The 25,172-nt window shown below is 41.7% G+C and overlaps 1 protein-coding gene across 2 annotated transcripts in view; it reads right to left on the bottom strand.

The window, feature by feature from the left end:
• Positions 1 to 25,172, bottom strand: part of NGEF (neuronal guanine nucleotide exchange factor) — a 204,042-nt gene that overhangs the window by 16,459 nt on the left and 162,411 nt on the right. For both annotated transcript variants that reach the window (XM_077488480.1, XM_077488481.1), the window contains 2 exons: positions 6,057 to 6,131; positions 3,107 to 3,196 (listed from right to left, as the gene is read on the bottom strand). In XM_077488480.1, the coding sequence (XP_077344606.1) occupies positions 3,107 to 3,196; positions 6,057 to 6,131 (165 nt within the window). The remainder of the gene's footprint in view (positions 1 to 3,106; positions 3,197 to 6,056; positions 6,132 to 25,172) is intronic.

Genomic DNA, 25,172 nt, shown 5'->3' with positions numbered 1-25,172 from the left:
GGTGAGATATAGACTTCTTAAAGTATAATGAAAGGCAAAACCATTTTTTTTAGGTTTGGATAAAGTGGAGAAGGATTAGAACACCTGTCAGGTGTCTATTGCTGTCTGTACCCCCATTAGGGAGATTCACCCTTTGCTATTTGTCCTGTTTACTGTTATCAACATGAGTGAGAGTGAAAGAAATTCACACATTTTGAGTTGTCACAAGAACAGGAATAGAGGGAAAATCTTCCAATGATGACCAGGTGACAACAAGGGATTCCCTCATTTGGAGGGATTTCCTCTCAATTCCTGTTTTGGTTATGGAACAGGAAGTCAAGTGAAAGCTCAATGGGACACCGAGGTCAACAAAACTGATAGGGGTTATAAATAATAAATAATACCCTTGCAGTAGAGCTTTCTGTCCTTCAAAGTTAAATGCTGGATCAGTCTAGGAGTCAGGAGATTACTTTTTGGGCCTTAATGGTTGTGGGGCTGAAGGCCTGAAAAGAATTGTCAAAGAAGTACCCTTGCTGAAGGGCACTGTCTCTGAGTCCTGGACTGAAAGAGTGATCCTTATTTCTTTCACAGAGGATTTGTCAGAGGATGCTGGGTGGCTGACAGCTCCTGGGACACTGTGAGTAAAAAGCCTTTATTGAGACTGATAATTAGGCATGTTCTAGAGGAGAACCAGTTGCCAGAGGTTGCTTCATGGACTGCTGTTGCAGGGAAGTTGACATCTTATGCCACATACACACGACCGGACATTCCGGCAGAAAAGGTCAGACGGAATCATTTTTCATCAGATATTCCGATCGTGTGTGGGCTTCATCTGACTTTTTTTTTTCAAAAATTCTGATGGACCTAGAAATAAAACATGTTTTAAATCTTTCCAATGGAATCAATGCCTATCGGGAAAACTGTTCATCTGTATGCTATTCCGATGGACCAAAAACGCAAGGGGAACTATTGGCTACTGGTTATTGAACTTCCCTTTCTAGTCCCGTCGTACGTCATTGCATTCTAAACAAACGGATTTTGGTGTTATCGTGGGTAGGCGAATCAGAACTGCGTCGGAAAGACGGTCAGAGTTTATTCTGACAGAAAGTCCGGTCGTGTGTACGCGGCATTAGCCATACCCTGCTACCCTCAGAAAAGCTGCTCTTGGGAAGATTAGAGTAAAGTTTGTCTATCTACTGTGATTACTGATCGTTTTGGAGAATCCTGTAACCCTAAACCCCTCTCCTGTTAAATTTCTTCAACAATAACCCTGGAAAAACATCCCCTTGATCAGGCATTCTCAACCTTTTCAACAAATAGGAACCCTTGAAATAAGTTTTCGGTTTCAGGGAAGCCCTGCTAAAAATTACTATATCTACAACTTGTGATACATTAGTGTAATGGTCAGTGAGAGGAATACTGCTTACACTTGTGATCATTGGGAAGAATTACCCCCTTACAGATAGCTAAAGAAAATCAGTGGTGCTAGTTAGAACTTATTTGAGAGGTAGAAATTGCTCATTGTTAAAGAAACCCCTAGCAACCTCTGGAGGAACCCTAGGGTTCGTGGAACCCTGGTTAAGAAACCCCACTTTAGGTGTAGTCCTAAAGTGCTTGTAAAGGCAGAATGTTTTTTTTTTTATCTTAATGCATTCTATACATTAAGATAAAAAAAAACTTCTGTGTGCAGTAGCATGCTCTGCTTCAGTATGTGACAGTATATGTTGGCATTCATGGTTCCCTCAATGAACTGTAGCTCTCCAAATCCGGCAACACTCATGCAGCCCCAGACCATGACACTCCCACCACCATGCTTGACTGTAGACAAGACACACTTGTCTTTGTACTCCTCACCTGGTTGCTGCCACACAAGCTTGACACCATCTGAACCAAGTAAGTTTATCTTGGTCTTATGAGACCACAGGACATGATTCCAGTAATCCATGTCCTTAGTCTGCCTGTCTTGAGCAAACTGTTTGAGGGCTTTCTTGTGCATCATCTTTAGCATGTCTATTTCCCAAAGACAACCTTTGGATATGATGCTGAGCACGTGCACTCAACTTCTTTGGTCGACCATGGCGAGGCCTGCTCTGAGTGGAACCTGTCCTGTTAAACAGCTGTATGGTCTTGGCCACCGTGCTGCAGCTCAGTTTCAGGGTCTTGGCAATCTTCTTATAGCCTAGGCCATCTTAATGTAGAGCAACAATTCTTTTTTTCAGATCCTCAGAGAGTTCTCTGCCATGAGGTGCCATATTGAACCTCCAGTGACCAGTATGAGTAAGAATGATAACACCAAACTTAACAAACCTGCTCCCCATTCACACCTGAGACCTTGTAACACTAACGAGTCACATGACACCGGGAGGGAAAATGGCTAATTGGGCCCAATTTGGATATTTTCACTTAGCCGTGTACTCACTTTTGTTGCCAGCGGTTTAGACATTAATGGCTGTGTGTTGAGTTATTTTGAGGGGTCAGCAAATTTACACTGTTATACAAGCTGTACACTCACTACTTTACATTATAGCAAAGTGTAATTTATTCAGTGTTGTCACATGAAAAGATATAATAAAATATTTGCAAAAATGTGAAGGGTGTACTCACTTTTGTGAGATACTGTACATGAACAGTGGCTGCACCTGACTGGATGCAGCCATTGTTTGGGTGACAATTTTCTGCCTGGCTCCTTTGCGTTTTCAAATGAGGAATGTCGGGTGGGAGGCAGTAGACAAGGCTACAAGCAGAGCAAATTTTGTCTAACACCCCAAGAACTGTCCGAAATTTGACCAGTGTATGACTAAGATTTTTGGTAGTAGAGAATTAGGTGATTACATGCACCTGTTGTGGGCAATACTCAAATTTAAATATCTTGTGAGCACATCAGTCAACATCTTGCTCTACCTGTGCAGAATGTGTGGAAAGATATTCTTGTTGGTGTCAATGGAGAGATCATCCAACACACACTATGAGCAAGAAGAGCCAGCTAGGGAAAAGCAGCCTGGTGTTTTTCATCCAAATCAACAGACAGTAGTGAATATTTCAAATATTTTTCACTTACAGAATTTCCCCTACATATTACATCCTCGAGTTCATATTTCCCCACCATTGGAAAGGGGAGATTCCATACCTTGATCTTAAATTCAAGTGTCTTCTCTATGCTGATAAGCTGCTCTGTACGACTCATCTTCCTGACTCCATCATTACAGGCTCGTACAAGCTAAACAGGCCAGAGGAGACAGCCAATGAGATACATAGACATATGCATATAATACATTTAGGGGGTATTGTTTATCAGTAATTGTGGTGTGGACTAAACTAACCAATCAGATTCCAAAGTATGAAGGTGACGTCAAACACTGAACTGGCCACTACAGGCAAGCACATTATATTTTATACTTATATACACAAAAGACCTCTGAAGAGTGAAATTCATCCAGCAAAGCATGCCTAATGTAGATCTTCGCCCTTAAAAGTAATTTTGCTCCTCTCCATGCCACCCCCTACTCTGCACAAATAACACACTTTTTTGGCTTATCTACTTTTTTGTTTTTATTTAGCAGTCTTGGTTCTACCCCCCCCCCCCCCCCCCACCACCACTCTCCTCAATTGCCTAGGTAAATATTGTCAGTACCCCCTGTGCCTCCTGGGATATGTGATGTGCATATCCCAGGAAGCACCAGGAGCATTACAGTCATTCCATTCACTAAAGGAGAAAAGGGCGGGCCTAGTGATGTGTCATCAGGAGGCAGAACCCAGAAAAAGCCGGTAGCCTCCCGATGACATCCCAAGAAAGGATGGTGGTGTGAGATCCGAGCAGCAGCTATAGAGAAGAGGATCTCAGCAGAACAACTCTGGAAGCTAGAAGCATGCATTACTGTGACACCCGGCTATCACTGGCAGGTCCAGGTCTCCAGCAATGACCAGAAAACAATTAGCATAGTTTGAAATCATGTCCTCTATGACAAAAGAGTTCACATGGCTTTGTTTATAAACAAAGCTATGTCAATGGTGGCTACACAGTTTAAGAACATTTAAAAATACATACATAAAAAAGAAATAAATATAAATATATATATATATATATATATATCACTGGGTTCCTTTTCTGCTTGGTCTCCCATTCATTTATAGCTATGCTCTAGATGTCAGCCCTCTGATGGTTCATTACCATAGGCTGAAATAAAATTGTAGCTTGACCAGTGTCCCAGTATACAACATATACACCTTGTGATTTGCTTCCTTAGGCCAGTGGTGTAGCAAGAAGTCAGAAGGCAGAGGTGGTTATGCCCCTGCATTTCCAGTCTATAAACTTAGTTCAATTATCTTTGTCCCCAGGTGGCATTAAAATGAACACCAGCAAGTGTTTAAAAAAAATCACTTCATAGGTATTCTTTTTTTCTGTAAGGCATTTGCACATATGGTAGATGTTATTATTAATCAAATACATGTCATAGGTAGGCAGGGGTCAAGTCCTGGGGAAAAAAGTGTGGGAACTCCCACCCAAGATCCCCTCCCCCGCGAATATGCACGAACGCTTCAAAAGTGGTATTTTTCATCCAATTTTCATATTGTGTATATGAAGCTTTAGGGCCGGTTCACACAGGGGGTGACACGAGGCGACACGACTTGCTGTGCCGCGACCTGACAAGTCGCCCCCGTTCTGTACAATGGAACCGTTCTAAGAGGAGCGACTCGAGTCGCTCCGACTAAGAAAAAAGGTTCCTGTACTACTTTTGAGCGACCTCGGGGCGACTTGCATTGACTTCTATACAGAAGTCATTTGCAAGTCGCCGCTGAGGTCGCGGCAGGTTGCGGCACGGCAAGTCGTGTCGCCTCGTGTCGCCCCCTGTGTGAACCGGCCCTAACTGTTAGTACATAAAAAAAAAAAACAATCCTCAACATAAATACGGTAATTCTCTGAATAATCAGCATTCATTCAATTGTGCTTCCATGCAAATGTGAACATCATGTTCTGATCTTTATTGAGGAATTTTATTTTGTATATAGAGTGTTTATGTGGTGAGTTTACGCTTTTCATTGAACAGAGTTTGGATAACACAGGGTTAAACGGAAAGGTCATAAATCAACTGCATATTATCTGGACAGAATGCTTGGGGAGATAGTGATGTGTTCCTGCTTAGGAGATGTATGTTAGCTTGGGGGGCTGCAAACTCTGCAGGGCTCCAACACACACTCGTTGCTATTCCAACCCTTCACATATTTCCACATAAACTTCACTCCTGGCATTAAACTTTGCCAGGTATTGTGCTCGGCTTACCATTCCAAACTGATGTTCCTCCCTCAGCTCACCTCTGCATGTCCTGTGAGGTAGAGCGAAGCGGAAGCTGTCATGGGGCCCCCTACTGGCAATGCCTGAATGGTCAGTCCACCCCTGGTGTGCAGCATTTACTATTGGGAGCTGTGTCGGCGGCTGCTGGTGTAGCACCTTCCACACAGCTCGCATACTTCAAAGTCTTGCAGGACATAGCTGCTAACGGGAACTGAGTTCCTGTTGTGGAAAAAGTACAGGAACTCCGTTGCCATGCGTTCCCGCAGGACTTGAGCCCTGTAGGTAGGGGCAGAATATCTTGAAGAATTTGTTGCCCATAGAATTAGTGGTAAAACTGGTTTCTTCTTTTATTATCTGGGAAATAAAACAAGCAATCTAACTGGCCATATTAGGTAATCACTACATTTCTTCCGGTCTTCTCCAACATTTTTTAAACCGAAAATGTACCTGTGTTCTAAATGTAAAGAAGAGGTAAGAAAAAAAAACATAAAAATTTCCATTTCAGAATACGTAATGCAGGATATTACTCAGAGACCTAAATCAGTTTCCCATTGTTACATTAACATTCAGTGCCACATTGATTTGGGCTTATAAAACTCTCCATCCTTTCATATGTGTACTGTACTATTTATACATCTCTTACAGCAGTATGGGTCATTTTTATGGAATGAGTCACAGTTTATTTCTCGGGAATTTAGTGTGATGCATTTACAAACACTAAACTCTGTTGTTCCCTAATGTTTCTTAGCTCCATTTTTCATATGGTTTATATCCAAGTGACTCTTACTTTCTCCAGTTCGCGGTGTGCTTGAAGTGCCGATGCCTCTCGCTCTGAGCCCTCCTCAACTTTAGTTAAGATATTCTGTCAAGTAAACAGATACATCAGTCACATTATTATTGTGAATTTTGAAACCAACCAATTACTTTAAACTTGCACTGAAAAGCAGAGACCTTTTACATAAGTGGCCTCCAAGGGGTTGTTTGTGAGTCATATGTACTGTACCTTTTATGTCGTGGCAGCAACTTTTCAACAGGTTTTCAATACACACCTACCAGAATACCTGCTGCACTAAACACTTGCCATAAGCACCATGCCAAGTACATGGTCATTATTATGTCTAATGGTCTATTGCAGGCAAATATATAAATCCAACATTCACCTTTACAAAGAAGCATAGGGGCTGCCCTAACTAATTGAGTGAAAGTTTGCATAGAAGAACTTTTTCTCAGAGAATAGTTGTAGGAACTCAACCATGCCCGCCACACACACATACCTGCCAAATGACATCAAATAGTAGCTCTGCTCTGCTCTCAAGAAGCTTACAATCAAAGGTCCTAACTCACATTCATGCATACACATACTAGGGGCAATTTATACAGGAACCAATTAACCTATCAACATGTCTTTGCAATCTGGGAGGAAACCAGAGTACCCGGAGGAAACCCACGCAGGCACAGGGAAAACATGCAACTCCAGGCAGGTAGTGTCATTGTTGGGTTTTCAAACCAGTAACTAGGGTTACTAGGCTAAAGAGCTAACCAAAAAAAAAAAACAATACTGCGCTAATCTGTGGAAAAAAAGAAAAAGAAAAGCTGCTACTTACGAATTTGACAAATATTCATGTAAGGACACGCAGTGAAAATGTAGTGCTAGTATCACAAAGCCATATGTTAATATCATAAGGTAAAGTCAATCAAAAGTAAAAAATGCTAATTAGTGACTAAATAAACATATAGAGATAAGTCCGAACATTGTCCATCAAAATAATAGAAGAATCCGCCACAAGAAACACCCAGCTTCTAGAGGAGTGCATAGACTTCTTTATGCTGATAACATCAAAAGAATAATATAGATGGATACTCTTACCAGAGTTGGTGGATCTGCGTGTCATCAACACCAGATCATATAGGCATATAGGGCTCTCAATGGTGAGGAAACGGTATACTGGATCCATAAATTACCTTAGACTCAAGTGCCGTGGCATGTTATTGCCATCATCCCTTTATATTATATACCAAATTGATACCTCAAAACAAGTGGGATTTTAAAGGCAATATAAACAAAAGAAAAAATAATAATAATCCATATATAAAAAAGAGAAAAATGTATTACTGATACAAAAAAATATATATGTAAAATCAATCACTCCGCGTGATTATGTATTTGTACAATCGATGTTTGGACAGTGAAATATACAGAATATGCAGCAACAGAAGAGCGGCTATTCCAACGCATTTCGAAAAGTGCATATAATTTCTTCTTCAGGGAAGCCACTCTCTGAAAACACATAATATAAAATAAAAGTGGTCAGCCTTCGCGCCGCTAAGTGGTAATAAGTGACTAAAGTGGAACAAAATCCAAAATCAGATATAATGAAACACAGATGCTGTGAAAAAGAGCCTGAGTGATATAAAGTGCAAATGCTAACTAAAAAATGCAGCAGGACAAAATAGTGAGCACAAACTATTAAATAATGAATATACAGGGGTGGGTCCTGCGCAAATCGTGCCACTCAAATAAAATACACAAATTCAAAATAATATAAATATGTGCATACATACAATGCCGTGAAAAAAAAAAATATATATATAGTCCAAAAAACAGCACGCATAAAAATATATAAAAAATATATAAAAAATGGAAAAAAGGTTTAATGATAGAACAATAATAAAATGTCCGCTACTCAAGGCTCCCAGAACTCTCACCTTTAAACGAAGTGAATAAGCAAATCAAACAAACTCCAGGATTCTCTTATTTCATTCATAAATAATAAATAATAGCCATCAGGAAATCCAAAGGAGGGATGTAATGATACAATTCCCGCCACTAGAGGGCCAGTCCCAGCTTACAGAATAGGTGAAATGGATCTTCACTTCTATTTCACAGTGTATGGCTCAAAATAAGAGAGAGGAGGGGGAGAGAGAGAAACAGGAGACTTCCATAATGTAGTAGTTTAAAAAACGGCAGGTAAATTTATTAAAAAGCAGTAAAGACTCTCACATTTTAATTGCAAAAACAAGCACAATCAGGAAGAGGGTATAATGACAACTTCCTCCCGCCTTACTCTACTTCTGGTTCGTCCTCTGGCCAATCCCTACGCGTTACGTCATGTGACTTCTTCATGGGGATGCAAGAGAATCCTGGAGTTTGTTTGATTTGCTTATTCACTTGTTATTCATTGTTTTTTGGACTATATTTATTTTTTATTTTTTTCACGGCATTGTATGTATGCACATATTTATATTATTTTGAATTTGTGTATTTTATTTGAGTGGCACGATTTGCGCAGGACCCACCCCTGTATATACATAATATAAAATAAATATTTATTTTATATTATGTGCCTATATAGAGCCCTATATGTCTACATGATCTGGTGTTGATGATACGCAGATCCAACAATTCTGGTAAGAGTATCCATCTATATTATTCTTCTGATGTTATAAGAAGTCTATGCATCTGCTGAGCTCACTCCTCTAGAAGCTGGGTGTTTCTTGTGGAGGATTCTTCTATTATTTTGATGGACAATGTTTGGACTTATCTCTATATGTTTATTTAGTCACCAATTAGAATTTTTTACTTTTGATTCACTTTACCTTATGATTTACTTTACCTTATGATATTAACATATGGCTTTGTGATACTAGCGCTACATTTTCACTGCTTAAAGAGCTAACCACTTAGCCACCATGCTTAAGACAGAGGTCATCATAACAGGAAGACAATTAGAATTATAGAGGGCCAGTAATGGAAGTCTCCATATTTATCTTAACAAGAGCTTACTTTAAATTGAAAGCACAGAGCTGGATTGATGAGTGGTTCTAAAATTCATCTTGTGCACCTGATACCCTGCCAGTTAAATCTCTTTGGATGTCTGCATCATCTAACTGGCCTTCACTCACGCACATTGGTGTTTTCCATTGTTGTGTGGACCAGTCTTTGCTCTCCACTCTAAACAGACCAAGAACGGAGTGATCAACGGTTATGAGATCACTCAGTTCTTTGGCTTAGAGCTGATGTGGGATAGCTGTAGCCTAGGGGTGAGCATGTGTTTGTTTTTTTGCCAAACCCCAAACTTCTGCTTTGAAGGCCTGCATAGAAAATACATTGCTGTATGACCTGCTGCATTTAAAGAAATGCAAAGCAGGTCAACTGCAGCTTTAGACCTATTACCTACACTGCATAACCAAAATACTGTAAATAGGAATCTATTTGAAAACAATGCATGCCTACTAAGCCTTTAAAGTGACCATAAATATGACAACTGTCCTACCATTCTAACCACTTTCGATCAAGATGGAATATAAATCTTCAGTGATCAAATGTAGAAACAAATTATTGTGATCGACTGCAAAGAGATAGGATTGAAGTAGTATTAGACATGTGCAGAGTAAAATATTTTGTTTCGGAATTTCGTTTTCGTCCAAAAACTTAATTTATTTAGTTACTCCCGAAATTCGTTTTTATTTATTTCGTTTTTCGTTCAAAAATTGCATTAGTCCGAAAATCCACATGAATTACGGTCTAATCTGTCTTTGAAGGCTTATGGTGTCTGTCGAATGTATAAAGAAGATTCGATGGAGCTAGTATATAGCATACTTTAGAACCCTATTAAAGTCTATGGGACTCAAACGTTCAAAATCTAAAGTGCTAATTGTAAAGACTAAATTGCAAGTTACTGTCCTAAAAAGTGTTTGGGGACCCGGGTCCTGCCCCAGGGGACATGTATCAATCCAAAAAAAAGTTTTAAAAACGTCAGTTTTTTCGGGAGCAGTGATTTTAATAATGATTAAAGTGAAACAATAAAAGTGTAATATTCCTTTAAATTTCGTAGGGGGGGGGGGGGGTTGTCTATAGTATGCCTGTGAAGGGGCGCATGTTTCTGGTGCTTAGAACTGTCCCTGCACAAAGTGTCATTTATGCAGGAAAAAAAGTCCTTTAAAATCACTCGCAGCTATTATGAATTGTCGGCTCTGTAATACAGAGAACACTCATTGAAAGTCATTGATAAAAAATAAATAAATAAATAAAAAGTGTGGGGGTCCCCCAAATTCAATTACCAGGCCCTTCAGGTCTGGTATGGATATTAAGGGGAACCCTGCTTCAAATTTAAGAAAAAATTTGACGTGGGGTTCCCCCTAAATATCCATAACCAGACCCTTCAGGTCTGGTATGGATATTAAAGGGAACTCCGCGTCAAATTAAAAAAAAAAATTGACGTGGGGTCCCCCTAACCCCACGTCAATTTTTTTTCTTAAATTTGAGGCAGGGTTCCCCTTAATATCCATACCAGAACTGAAGGGCCTGGTAATTGAATTTGGGGGACCCCCACGCTTTTTTATTTATTTATTTTTTTATTTTTTTATCAATGACTTTCAATGAGTGTTCTCTGTATTACAGAGCCGACAATTCATAATAGCTGCGAGTGATTTTAAAGGACTTTTTTCCTGCATAAATGACACTGTGCAGGGACAGTTCTAAGCACCAGAAACATGAGCCCCTTCACAGGCATACTATAGACACCCCCCCCCCACGAAATTTAAAGGAATATTACACTTTTATTGTTTCACTTTAATCATTATTAAAATCACTGCTCCCAAAAAAACGGCCGTTTTTAAAACTTTTTTTTGCATTGATACATGTCCCCTGGGGCAGGACCCGGGTCCCCAAACACTTTTTAGGACAGTAACTTGCAGAATCTTTTCTCTCTGTCAAATCTTTTTTCTCTGTCGAATATTTTCTCTATATAATCTTGGACTAATAGAGGTAAGGTTAGGCACATTCGACCACAGGTTCTATAGACAGATTGTTATTGTCAGAGTCACGTCGAATCTCCTATTCTATATCGAACTGTTGTAACAATGAAAACGAAAATAAAGCATTTATTTATGTCGGATCTTTCGTTTTTCGGATTCTGTGCTTTCGTTATCGTTTGTCAAAACGAAAACGAAAATAGCTGAAATTTGGACGAAAATGCATTCGGACGAAAACGAATGCACATGTCTAAGTAGTATCGATCTAACCCAATGGAAAATTGCTTTTGACTGAATTGTTATCATTTTGTCTGGTTTGAATAGATTTTTCAAATAACCAGTATTAAAGCTGTCAATTTATAGCCCTAAAATTTGGGTGGACAACCAAACTCGTGAGTAGTAGATTGACTGGTTTCAGGCAATCAATTTTTATCATATTCTGAATCCTGATTGATTTAAAGTGGTTGAAATTACATGTTTGGCGAAATAAACACTGTTCTGCTGTAAGCTTAATCACACAATTTGGTATGTGTCAGCAATTTACTGACTCATTTAACCTGTTGCTTATTGTTATCAAATGGATGTCGGAGGCATAAAGAAAACAGATTCATTATGATCTTCCATATCCCCATGCTCTACGACCCAAATCCGTTTATAGACCATGGCGAGGAATGCTTAACGAAAGACAAACAGTGAATCCAGTCAATACAATTTTGCTAGCAGTTTCCCATCATCATTCAGTAAAACTGAAGCTATCTGTATCTAGTCCAGAATAAACACACATAAACAAACACTAACATACATACTTGAAATAGCAATCAGTTAACAAGGCTATTACAAAGGTTGTGATCCATAACTCTGCAGTGTGACGCATGAAATGTAAAGCCATTTATAGCAGGGAGTGGCTGGAATTCTTATTATGTTCCACAGGTAATAATGCAGACAGAAACCGAGAACCCTCGTAGGTGATAATACTAACAAAAACGGGAAGGTGATTGTCTGCTTACAGGGCTGTGGTTAACACTACTTTGTACCCCCCCCCCCCCCCCCCCCCACACACACACACACACACACACACACACACACACACACACGCCGATCTCTTCGGATTGCGTTGGAAAACTCACTTTTTTTAAAAGGAGGGGGGAACGATGTGACGGGGGGGGGGGGGGGGGGGGTTAGTGCGGCATTGGCATGCGGCAATGCCCAGTGCAGAAGTATGTTTTAAAAGCTCCATTATTTGCTGGCTGCAGCTGTCGGAGGGACACAAGAGCAAAAAGGAGCATGTAAGAGGTTAGTGACACAGGCATTCCCTTGGCATATTTACTAAAAGCATCAGGCTGAGCGTTAATAGCAGCGACAGTTGCTGGACTATTTGCTCAAGCAGTGAATGCAATTTCTTCTGGTAGTACCTATGCATTTGTGCATTGGGCTATGGTCAGAAGGGGGTAAAAACGCACTCCTTTAAGCTCAAAAAAGCCTAAAATCATCTCTAAAATGGCATCCTTCCCTGAGAGATCTGAAGCGGCTGGTCAGAGCGAGCCATGAATGAAATACTTGTATAGCGCACAATGCGAACTGAATCGCCTCTAGGCACTGTGGCGAGCTTTGATCATCTGCTAAAAGAGGAAGGTCTTGAGTTTTTTCCTAAAAGCCAGGTGATTTTCTTCCAGGCGGATGTTGATTGGTAGAGCATTCCATAGCCGAGGCCCTTGGACATCAGGGACATCAGGTGGTGCAACTGTTTCCAACACTGCAGCCCCTGTCTATGTTACTGAAGATTTTTTTTTCCTCAACCATATTAGGATTGGAGCAGAGGTTAGTGTCTTTAATCGCATCCCAGAGTAGGGCTAAGTACGATAGGTCCCCTTCCGTTACCCAGAACTCTCAATTTGAGGAACCGGGGGTGGGAGATGATGAGTTTTTCTCAGGGGACTGGGAAGAGGCTGATGACTCCTCTTCTGAGGGGTCAGATGTGGAGGGATCAGGTTCACAATCTGAAAGATTGATGGTACAATCTCTTACTGCATTGGTCCGCTCCACATTTATGCTACCCTTAACTGAGTCAGTTGATAAACCTACTTCTCGTTTGGGTTTGCTAAAGCCCCCCCCCCCCCAAGCTGTGCATGCCTTTCCTATCCATTCTTTGCTGGAAAAGCTCGTGTATTCTTAGTCAGATCACCCAGATAAGCATTTTTATCCTCCTAAAAAGTTTGCAACTCTTTACACCATGGTGGAAAAGTAAAAAAAAATGGAGATACCAGCAACTGACGCTGCTATATCCTCTGTGAATAAACGTTTGACTTGTCCTGTAGACAATACTCAAATGCTTAGGGATCCAACGGATAAAATGTTGGAATGGAATTCCTATTAAAAAACATGTTTTCTCTGGCAGGTTCAGTGACTGCGCTGGCAGCAATTGGTGTGTGTCAATCCTTGAGAGACCAGTTTAAACAAGTGCTCAAGATTATTCCTAATCAGCAGGCCCAAGATTTGGCCGAGCTACCAGGGGCGTTATGTTTTGCAATAGACGCCATGAGAGATTCTATTCTCCAGGCCTCATGCCTTATGCTTGGGCTGGCGCATATGCGTAGAATACTATGGTTGGTAAATTGGTCAGAAGCACCCTACAAAAATCTCCTGGCTAGTTTTCCTTTTCGCGACTGTTTGGGAATGATCTGGATAAGTACATCCAAAGAATTTCTAATGGGAAAAGTACCCTTTTGCCAGTTAGGAAAAGGAGTAAGTGTATTTCATTTAAACGAGCCTCTTCCCCAGTGGCAGGAGCATCAGCCTCCAGGCAGTCTCGACGGCCTCCACTGTCAAATTGAAGAGGTAAACCTCAGGGTCAACCCCAGGGACAAAAGAAGTCCTGGGGAAGGAAACCTACAAAACAAAATACTAAAGCCTCCTTATGAAGGGGTGCCCCCGCTCGCTCAAGTGGGGGGAAGACTTCTGCATTTCTCAAGGGTCTGGCAGAAACAATGTCAAGACAAATGGGTGGCTTCCTCAATCACTCTAGGGTACAAACTAGAGTTCCGAGAGTCCCCATTTCCTTGTTTTCTCAGATCAAATGTTCCCAGGGATCCAGAGAAAAAGAAGTCTCTCTTTCAAGCATTGGACCATCTTTTGTCTCAAAAGGTGATATCGGTGGTCCCCATAGAAGAGCAGGGATTGGGTGCTTATTCAAACCTTTTCATGGTACCAAAACCAAATGGAGATGTTAGACCCATTCTAGATCTCAAAGATCTACACCGGTTTTTGAATATCCATTCTTTTCGCATGGAGTCAATCTGATCAGTAGTCTCGATTCTACAAGGAGGAGAACTTCTGGCGTCAATCGACATCAAGGATGCATACCTCCATGTGCCGATTTTCCCCGCTCACTAGAAATATCTACACTTCCAGGTGGAAAATCTTAATTTCCAGTTTGTAGCTCTGCCTTTCGGTCCAGCTCTTGCACTTTGAGTGTTTACAAAGGTCCTCTAGCCAGATTAAGGGTCCAGGGTATAACGATTTAAGTGTACCTAGACAATCTCCTCTTGATAGACCAGTCGGTAGCCCGCTTAGACCACAGTATGGTCACCACGGTCAACTACCTGGAATACCTAGGTTGGATTCTCAACCTAGAGAAATCTTCCTTAAAACCATCAAGGATAATGGAATACTTGGGTCTGATCATAGATACAGTCCAGAAGAGGGTATTCTTACTCCAGGTGAAGATCAGTGCCATATGGGAGCTGATTCAGGTAGTCAAGGCAAAGAAGAATCCTTCTATTTGACTTTGCATGAGGTTGTTGGGAAAGATGGTGGCTTCATTCGAGGCCGTTCCTTATGCTCAGTTTCATTCAAGACTGCTGCAAAACAGTATACTATCGGCTTGGAACAATAAGGTCCAAGCTTTAGATTTCCCAATATGTTTGTCTCCAAACGTGCGCCAGAGCCTCAGTTTGTGATTGATAACCAAGAATCTGCAGAAGGGAAAATCTTTCTTACCAATTACCTGGAAGGGTGTAACAGATGCTAGCCTTTCTTGTTGGGGAGCAGTCCTGGCATGGATTGGCACTGATAGGCAGCACAGATGGGCACTGATAGGCGGCATTGTATTGTTTTATACTGTACTAATGGATGCCAATCAGTGCCAAAAAATAATGCATGCCAATCAGTGATGCCCATTGTGGGCACTGATTGGCATCCATTGTGGGCACCGATTGGCATCCATTGTGGGCACTGACTGGAATCCCTGGTGGTCTAGGGTGGCATACCTTGTGCTGGGCATCCCTGGTGGTCTGGTGTGGGCATCCTCGGGGGGAGCTGCGCTGATAATCGATCAGCACAGACCCCCCCTGTCAGAGGAGCAGCCGATCGGCTCTCCTCTACTCGCATCTGACAGATGCGAGTGAGGAAAAGCCGATCACCGGCTCTTCCTATTTACACTGTGATCAGCCGTGATTGGACACGGCTGATCATGTGGTAAAGAGTCTCCATTGGAAACTCTTTACCGAGATCGTAGTTGCAGGGTGTCAGACTGACACCCCGCAACAACGATCGGCGCGAAGTGTGCACCCGGGGGCGCGCAGCGGCTCAAAATCCTGATCACGTCATATGACGTCCGGTCGGGATTTTGAAACCACTATGCTGCCGTGCTTTTGTTATAGGGCGGGTGGAAAGTGGTTAATTATTCATAAGGATAATGTAGTATTGCTTCCTCATCCTAACTTTCTACCAAAGGTAGTGTCAAGTTTTCATTTAAACAAGGATATTGTTCTACCTTCATTTTTTCCAGAACATGGTTCTACAGAAGAAAAGTCACTACATTCTCTTGATGCAGTGAGAACAGTCAAAGTCTTCTTGAAGGCGACTGCTCAGATTTGAAAAATTTATCTTTTGTTTGTATTGCCTGAAGGTCCTAAAAGAGGACAGGCAGCATCGAAATCTACTATTTCTAAATGGATTTGACAAGTAATTGTTCAAGCTTAGGGTTTAAAGAGGAAGATTCCACCTTTTCAAATCAAAGTGCACTCCACAAGGGCTGTTAGTGCTTTGTCACCAAGCCTCCATGGCTCAAATCTGCAAGGCTGCAACTTGGTCTTCAGTCCATACATTTACCAGATTCTATCAGGTAGATGTAAAAAATCATGAGGATATTGCCTTTGGGCGCAGTGTGCTGCAAGCTGCAGTATAAATCCTCTAATCTCACGGTGCCCTAATTTTGTGTCTCCCTCCCTTTAGTTGGCATAGTTCTGGGACATCCCACATAGTAATTACTATGGCTCTGTGTCCCATGATGTACGATTAAGAAAATAGGATTTTACAGGTAAGCTGTTATAAAAATCCTTTTGAAGTACATCACAGGACACAGAGGTCCCGCCCTTCTTTCTGGTATACGCGTGTATTGCTTTGCTACAAAAACTGAGGTACTCCCAGTAGTGGGAGGGGTTATATAAGCAGGGGACTTTCTGTTTTAGGGTGTGCCAGTGCCCATCACCTGAAGGTGGCCTATAGCCCACATAGTAATTACTACGGCTCTGTGTCCCATGATGTACTTTAAAGAAAAGGATTTTACAGGTAAGCTGTTATAAAAATCCCATTATTTTTATCTGTATATCCCGAGCAAAACAGAGAGAATACTGAAGCTAAAAAAGATCTATTAACAGACCGGTCAGCACCAAGGTGACATTTTAATTATAGGTGGGGCTTGGTGATCTGAGCAATTCCCTGTTTTTTTGTTTTTTTATTCTGTATAATTTAAAGGAATACCTATTTTTCTCAAGAATGTATTAATTAAAATACTGTACTAACGGAGACTAGCATTTAGCCATACATTGGCAGATGTTTCACCAGGAAGGATCTCTCATTTCCCAGAGGACCCTGCATATGCTAAAACCCACACCAAGGTCTTCCACAATTCTGCTCACTTCTGTACATGGGGCACAAAACAAGAACGAAATAATGGACAATGCACAACATGGAATACTAAAGGGCCAGTTAAGGTGCAGACTGCAGCAAAGATCTTCCTCTAACATGTTTCACTGACTGAGTTGTGTGTGAAGTAAAGAAAATTAGTAATTTTCCCTCCCCAAAGTCATGTGACCTATTAGTGTTACAAGGTCTCAGGGTAAATGGAGAGCAGGTGTTTTAAATTTGGCAATATCGCTCTCACTATCTCACAATGGTCACTGGAAGTTCAACATGGCACCTCATCGCAAAGACCTCTGAGGATCTAAAATAAAAAATTATTGCTCTACATAAACATGGCCTAGGCTATAAGAAGATTGGCAAGACCCTGAAACTTAGCTGCAGCACGGTGGCCAAGACCATACAGTGGTATAACAGGACAGGTTCCACTCAGAATAGGCCTCGCCATGGTTAACCAAAGAAGTTGAGTGCACGTGCTCAGAGTCATATCCAGAAGTTGTTTTTGGGAAATAGACATATGAGTGCTGCCAGCATTGCTGCAGAGGTTGAAGGGGTTGAGGGTTCGCCTGTAAGTGCTCAGACCATATGCCGCACACTGCATCAAATTGGTCTGCATGGCTGTCATCCCAAAAGGAAGCCTCTTCTAAAGAATGATGTACATGAAAGCCAGCAAACAGTTTGCTAAAGACAAGCAGACTAAGGACATAAATTACTGGAAGATAAACTTATTTTGGTTCAGATGGTGCCAAGTGTGTGTGGCAGCAACCAGGTGAGGAGTACAAAGACAAGTTTGTCTTGCCTACAGTCAAGCATGGTGGTGGGAGTGTCATTGTCTGGGGTTGCATGAGTGTTGCCAGCACTGGAAAGCTACAGTTCATTGGGGGAACTATGAATGCCAACACATACTGTGACATAGTGAAGCAGAGCATGATCCCCTCCCTTTGGAGACTGGGCCATAGGGCAGTATAGCAATATGATAACAACCGCAAACACACCTCCAAGATGACCACTGCCTTGCTGTAGAAGCTGAGGGTAAAGGCGATGGACTGGCCAAGCATGTCTCCTGACCTAAACCCTATTAAGCATCTGTGGGGCATCCTCAAACGGAAGGTGGAGGAGCGCAAGGTCTCCAACATCTACTAGCTCCATGATGTCATCATGGAAGAGTGGAAAAGGGCTCCCATGGCAACCTGTGAAGCTCTGGTGAACTCCATGTCCAAGAGGGTTAAGGCAATGCTGGAAAATAATGGTGGCCACACAAAATATTGACACTTTGTGCCCAATTTGGACATTTTCACTTAGGGGTGTACTTACTTTTGTTGCCAGCGGTTTAGACATTAATGGCTGTGTGTTGAGTTATTTTGAGGGGACAGCAAATGTACACTGTTATACAAGCTGTACACTCACTACTTTACATTGTAGTAAAGTGTCATTTCTTCAGTGTTGTCACATGAAAAGGTATAATAAAATAAATACAAAAATGTGAGGGGTGTACTCACTTTTGTGAGATACTGTCGATGTGCCTGTTTTAATCATCAACCATGTGAGTTGCTAAATGTTGTACCTTGCTACACTTAGAGGCAGTAGCGTCACTAGGGGGTGGTTATTGAGGCTATAACCTGGAATCTGGGGTTCATAGCCCTGAGTCTCTTGCTGCAGGGTCCCTGACTAACCAGAGGGATGGGACCTCGCTGCAGCCGGCCGCAGGTGTGGTGGCAGGCGGGCTGCATGAGGCGGGCAGACCAGCAGAGATTACATCATCTCTCTCCACCCGCCCCACATCACTGCTCTTCCGCCCTCACAGCCGGGTCTCTTCAATGTGGAAGGTATGGCGGGGAGCAACGAGATGACATCCTCTCTCACTGCCCAACCCGCATCACCGCATTCCTGGCTTCACTCATAGCTAAATGCACCAGTGCTGCCAGCCTGCCATCAATGCAGCAACAGTGCACATTTGGTGCCACTGGCTGGCATGGCAAGTGACAATCTGCAAATAGTGGCAAGCAATCATCCCCATCTGGTGGCAGGTGACAGGGCAAGTGACAATCCACATCAAGTGGCAGGTGACGTGACAATCTGCAAATGGTGGCAGGTGACGTGGCAAGTGGCAGGTGACGTGACGATCTGCAAATGGTGGCAGGTGACGTGGCAAGTGACAATCGACATCTGGTGCCAGGCAACAGTGGCAAGTGATAATCCACATCATTTGGAAGGCGACAGTGGCAAGTGACAAGCTGCATCTGGTGGCAGGAGATGTGGCAAGTGACACGCCCAGGGCTCCCACTGATTCTGCAATATGGTGAGTTGAACCACTTCATTATATATTACAATGTAATAATAGAAATAATGTGCTTCAATCACCCTGACACCATATAAACCATGGTGCCGTGACGATTGAAGTGCCAACACCAGCCATTGCCTGCAAAAAAATTACTTACCACCCGTGTCCACTCCACCCCCCCCCCCCCCTCCCATCCCCAGGCCTGAAAAAAAGGTTGGTGATCGCTGCTATGGGCTCTAGCCCCAGATCTTTTGCAGACCTAGCAATGCCCCTACTTAGAGGAGCCTCTCTTCTCTTTTATACTCGGTTGTGACGTGATGCTACTTGTATATCAAGGCATTGCTTGTTTATAAAATGAAATTTATAAAAACAATGCTTGTCTTGCAAAACACTCTCAAACCAAGTTACTCTCAATGCAAGGTTTTACTTTACCTCAAAGAAAGCTTTTGAGGGGTAGAAATGATTTCCCTGGCTCAATAAAGATATTTAACAAAATGTGTTTTTTTGGTAGAGCTGTCTTAAATGTGGATTGCGTGGATGGAGGTCTGCACGATTGCGTGGATGGAGGTCTGCACCTGCACTGGCGTCTGACTCATGCAATAGCAGGGCCTAGAGATCTGCTTTCTATGTAGTTGAAGATCTATTTTCCACAGTAAAAATAGGCAAATGCAATATGAGCATCACCAATGAATTCCACACACAGATTTCTGTTTCTGTGAATGGCATGCTCTAAGCCAACTAGGTATCTTACCTAGATTAAAAGGATAAATATCATGGAAACCAAGTCTCCATATTAAGCAGTAAAATCCAATATTGTCTTTTAAGACATAGCTCTAAATAAGTTTAGCAACAGTAGAGTAAATTAAATGTTATTGGTTTTGAGAGTAGGACTTCAGAGTGAGACAAATTGCATGACCAACACAACATATTGTGACCCTGTGGCCACACAAACAATGCAATGTTCATATCAATTAAACCAGCGTTATCACTTCAACAATAAGACTCAAAATACAAGAATCCACTCCCCTAATATGTCAGCCAAGATTTTTACTAAATATACACATATTCAGAATTTTTTAAAATGAGAAAATACATGGACAGCTCTTCTGATAAGTCACAAAATTGCAATATATTGTCAGCTTCTCTGCCAAGTGAGATGGTGTTGCCAGCATAGCCTGGAACAGTTTTCTCAAACAAAAGTGACATATTAGCCCGCAAGTTGCAACAGATATTCATTTTCTGTGCTAAGCATGGTAATCTTGCTCACAAAGCCTGAAACAGTTTTCTCAAACAACAGTGTTGAATTGTCATCTGTCTTCAATGGCAATAGATTATCAGCGCTAGTGTCAAGCAAGGCACTATTAATAACAGCCTTGCACCGTTTGTCATTGGTCTTAGCGCTCGTGCACACGGGACATTTTTACAGCTGCTGTTAGGGGCATTTGACGTTTTTTTTAACTACCTCTGAATGCCCTCCATGTTAGCCTATGTGTCCATGCACACAAACTGTCAGAGGCATTTGGAGGCACAAGCGTTTAGGGGCAGTAGAAAATTGCAAAAAAACGTTTAGCCGCGTTTGCCGTTTTTAGGTGTTTGTACATTATAGGGAGTGTTTCTACTGAAAAAAAAGCCAAAAAATGTGGAAAAACACTCAAACGCTATTCAAAAATGCTTGTTTTTAACGCTGCTTTTTCCTGGTAGCAGCCCTGGTGTTTTTTAAACCTTTTGTGTGCATCAGGCCTTAAAGTTACAATAGATTATCAGCTTCTCTGTCGATTAACAATCATACTATATATTTCTAACATGCCTACCTATCAAAACCCACACTACCCCTCTCCACACAACACACATAAAGAAACAGCCTACTTTAAGGCTCGGTTCACACCTATGCAGTTTGCTTTTGGCCAATTCTGTAGTGCTTTTTGCTTTGTTTTGCTCGCGTGATTTTGCTGCAATTTGCGTTTTGCATTCTTTTATGCTTTTTTTTGGGCCAATTTATTGTTGGGCAGATTAAAAAGACGCAAATCACGGCAAAATCACAGCAAAAATGCACTACATACTTTTCTGCAACTTTTCCATTGAGCCAAAAAAGCAAAAAAATGCACCGTCTTGTGTTTAAAAAAAAAAAATCCTTGACCCTTTCCAAAAATGCAGCTGCACAAAAAAGCATAGATGTGAATGTGTCCCATAGGAAACAATGTTAAATGAACTGTAGTGTGTTTCTGCAAAAAGTAAAAAGCACCAAAAAAAAAAACGCATAGGAGTAAACCGAGCGGGCATGCAAACTGTATTCTGGGTCGAAGAGAATATTAGGGTTTATATGCTATTTATTTAACCCCTGACAATTGGTTGCTTCAAGGGGAATGCAAACTGTTTCCTGGGTCAAAGGGGACAATAGGAATTATGTGCAGGCTCACCAATTTCGCAACAAACTTTCAAAATATACCAACACCATTAGACCAAGTCACTGTATATTTATTTAAGTAGGATTCACAGGAAGCCTTGATTTGTTCATGACATGAATGAAGTATATGAATAAGTGTTACCTAAAACAAAAAGACACTTCTCTAGTGAAAGTTGCTCAGTGAAATCAAATAAATCAGTAGCATCATTTAAATTGTTGACTCTGTAATCTTTTTTCCTGAGATTGTTTCAGTTTTTATAGGGAGAACATTGTGGGTTCATTCTCCATAGACATAATAAACTCAAAACTGGCAATCAGAGGAAACTGAACAAAAAGACCTCCAGATGAGGTATTTGGCGCTGCTTCTGTTTCCTCCAATGAAGGCCAGTGGCAGGGCAAAGCTTAGTGAAGGGACTACACGATTATGGGTTGGAGGCTCTCTTTAACTCTCTGGGGGCAAGAGAATGTAATCCTTTTCTAAACAGAAAGAAATTAGAAAAGTTGTCCCACTTATCCTCATTATCCCCACTTATCCTCATTGTCAATCTGCACGGTGGGATAGAATCAAATTGTTAGCTCAGCTTGGCGGGAAAGGGTCTTTAAAGGTAGGCAAGTAAAAATATGATTTAGAAGTCAGGGTCCCAACTGGTGTTAAGGAGATCCTCCACTGTGTGTTTTGAATTTGGAGATGTTCCCTGGAATCCAAGTCCCAAAGGGCAGTTTTCAGTACTATGCCCGAATGAGTCTTCAAGGTGACATGGTCTAGCTGAGGACAGACTAGGTACAGTATATATTTGGCTCCTATTGATGTGCCTTCTAAGACCCCTTCCTCTTTTAATTGTGCTGATAGTGAATGCCAAGTCATGGTTGTTGGGCTGGTTATTCAGTATTTCCTGTAATTACTATGTATTACAGGTAGAATTGTGTGTGCCCTTGGGCAGAGAAAGCTGAAACAGAACGGTAGCCCCACGGGCACACACAATTCTGCCTGTAATAGTCTAGTGCGCTGCAAGCACCTTGTACATGTGAGTACCCATTTGTGGTATTTAAAAAAAAACACTCTAGGAGGACCCAGTACATCTAAAGCCCCATACACACTATCAGATTTTCTGCTGAGTTTTTCCTTCAGATTTACCAAAACCATATAATATGAGGACAAACCTTAGGAGTTTCAATGTGTATGCAATCAGGCAGGCCCTGCTACTACATGGTTTTGTAAATCTGAAGGAAAAACTCAGCAGATAATCTGATAGTGTGTATGGGGCTTAAGCAGCCTTCTCTAGCAGAACCCAGGGGTGGTTCATCAGCGTGCATTGACCAAACTTCATTGTGCAGTCACACGCCCTGAGGTGAGGGCATTCACAAAAGGGGGAGCACTGGAGTGTTGCCACTTTCTTTGAAGGCCTTTCACAAGGATTATGTTTTGGCATACAGTTTATCACTACATGATGGACTTTCACTATGTAGCATGATTTGCACATAGAATGTTATGCACTTTTGAGCATTGTAGCACTTTATTGGATTGTATGACATGAATTTATATGATACATGATATTATTACTCATATTTAAGGATATATGTTTATGTTTTTTTTATCGTGACACTATATGGTGAGTTATAATTTTTGTACATATGGGATTGTGAGCAGTGTTAGCGGCTGACTATCATATGCATATATAATATACCTGTGTATATACACTTCGTATTGGGAGGATCCTAGCAGTAGCACGCAAGACCTTTATATTAGACAGACTGAAAATGTTCCACGAATCGCTGAGTTATGATTTATTAGTTTCCACTGGTAAGAAATAACCCTATTTTAATGTTGAACACAGATTGTCCAAACAAATGCCTCTGGTCTTGTGCAAAAGAACTAGTGGTATAGGAGTAATATTAGCCCATAGAGCCTTCACATCCATATCCAAACATTCTGGTTATCACCTTCACCATGAGCAAGTGTTAAATGCAAGTGTTTAAATGCTTCCTAAGGGTAAGTCACATGTGTAGCTCCCCTATGGTAACAGAATGTGTTCTCTACACTCACACTTTCAAGCTTGCATGCTAACAAATCTGAGACTAAAATGGCAAGAACCCACAGTAAAATTATGGTGACTAAAGGCAGGTGTATGTAGGCAAGTTGAAATATGTTGGTTTTAGCAAGTTAGTGGCTGGCCCAGGCCGAGAAAAAGGGTTAACTATTGTAAGCTCAGTTACCCAGACTTTTTAGTCCTAGCCAGTCCACCTGTACTATATAAAGGCGAGAGGCTGAATTTTAGGGGCCCTTGGTAGCCAATTTGGTTGGTTCTGTTCCCACTAGCAGTTGGAAGTACTCGGACTGCTGTGCCTTGCAGTCTGCCAAGGCACTTTGACTTTCAGAGACATCCAAGCCATGGAGGATGCCAAGATGGGCTATTACCTCATGGAGGTATGCCTGGGCAGCCACACTACAGTAGTTAGTTTAAGGAGAAGGACTTGTTCACATTGAACTGTTATGCTGTAACTTGCTCAGTAAAGATACATTAACTGTAGTCTGGTCTGAAGTTACTCAAAAGGATACATGTTGGTTCTGACAGAACTAATAAACCCAGAGTCTGCAAAGCACTACGGTGTATGAAGTAACACCACTACGGAGGGTTAACTCAGAGAGGCAAGAAGAAGTGCATAGTTGCTAAGAGTAACCAAGTACAAATTCAAGACACAAAGCCACCAGGTGTTAGGCGTGGTTCCTTTGTAAGGTGACAGGTCCTCCGTTAGCGAGGGGGTCGATGTTCTGGCTCCCTCCCTAGCAGTCGGTATTCAATAGTAACCAAATCTGAACTGGCATTATGGAGACCTATGACTCTGGTCATGAGATATGGAAAGAAAGGAGTTAATAAGTGCATGCATAAGGTCCATGTTAGGTGCACAGCGGGACCCCATACTGTTACTATCTGTGAGGTGACAGACGTACACTGGACTAGTGGAGTTGGAGCAGGCTCTGCTCGTCTCTCTTAATGCAAGCATACAAGTTACAGTGTTTAATATAGTGGCAAAATACACTTTTCAGAGGAACTCTGTACACAGTGAAGGCTCATCTCTAAGTCAGGGAACTGCCTTAATGACCGCAGTCTGCGCCTGGTCCCGGGCATTGAGCTCTGTGCAAAGGGTACTCTCGTGTGCAGGGCCATTAGGCCCCACCCACATGGAACTACTGTGTTCTAAAATGATGTGAGATCAAAGGAAGGAACCAGTAGGAGCTGCAGGGTACCATGATGAGGGACACTTTTGGAACGGTTTGTTTCCAAGCGGAATTCAGGGGACCAGCTCTCTGAAACGAAGCAGCATTAAGCAACAGGAAAAATAGGTGGCAGGAAAAATAGGTATGTGCCTTCTTTTGTGCAGGTATATGGATCAAAAAGTGGTATAATGTGCCAGGGTCTCTCTAGGTACAGGAACCCATAGCAGCAAATCAGAATCTATCTTGCACTGGTCTAACTTTAGCAGACTTATTAGTTTGTTCCCGATTAATTACTTCACTTGCGATATATCACTCTTTATCAAATGTG

This window comes from Lithobates pipiens, unplaced genomic scaffold (assembly GCF_037356315.1).
Source record: "Lithobates pipiens isolate NorthernLeopardFrog02 unplaced genomic scaffold, aLitPip1_a1.2 Scaffold_18, whole genome shotgun sequence".
In the NCBI taxonomy this organism is placed as follows: domain Eukaryota; kingdom Metazoa; phylum Chordata; class Amphibia; order Anura; family Ranidae; genus Lithobates; species Lithobates pipiens.
This window is presented reverse-complemented; position numbering and strand designations above follow the sequence as displayed.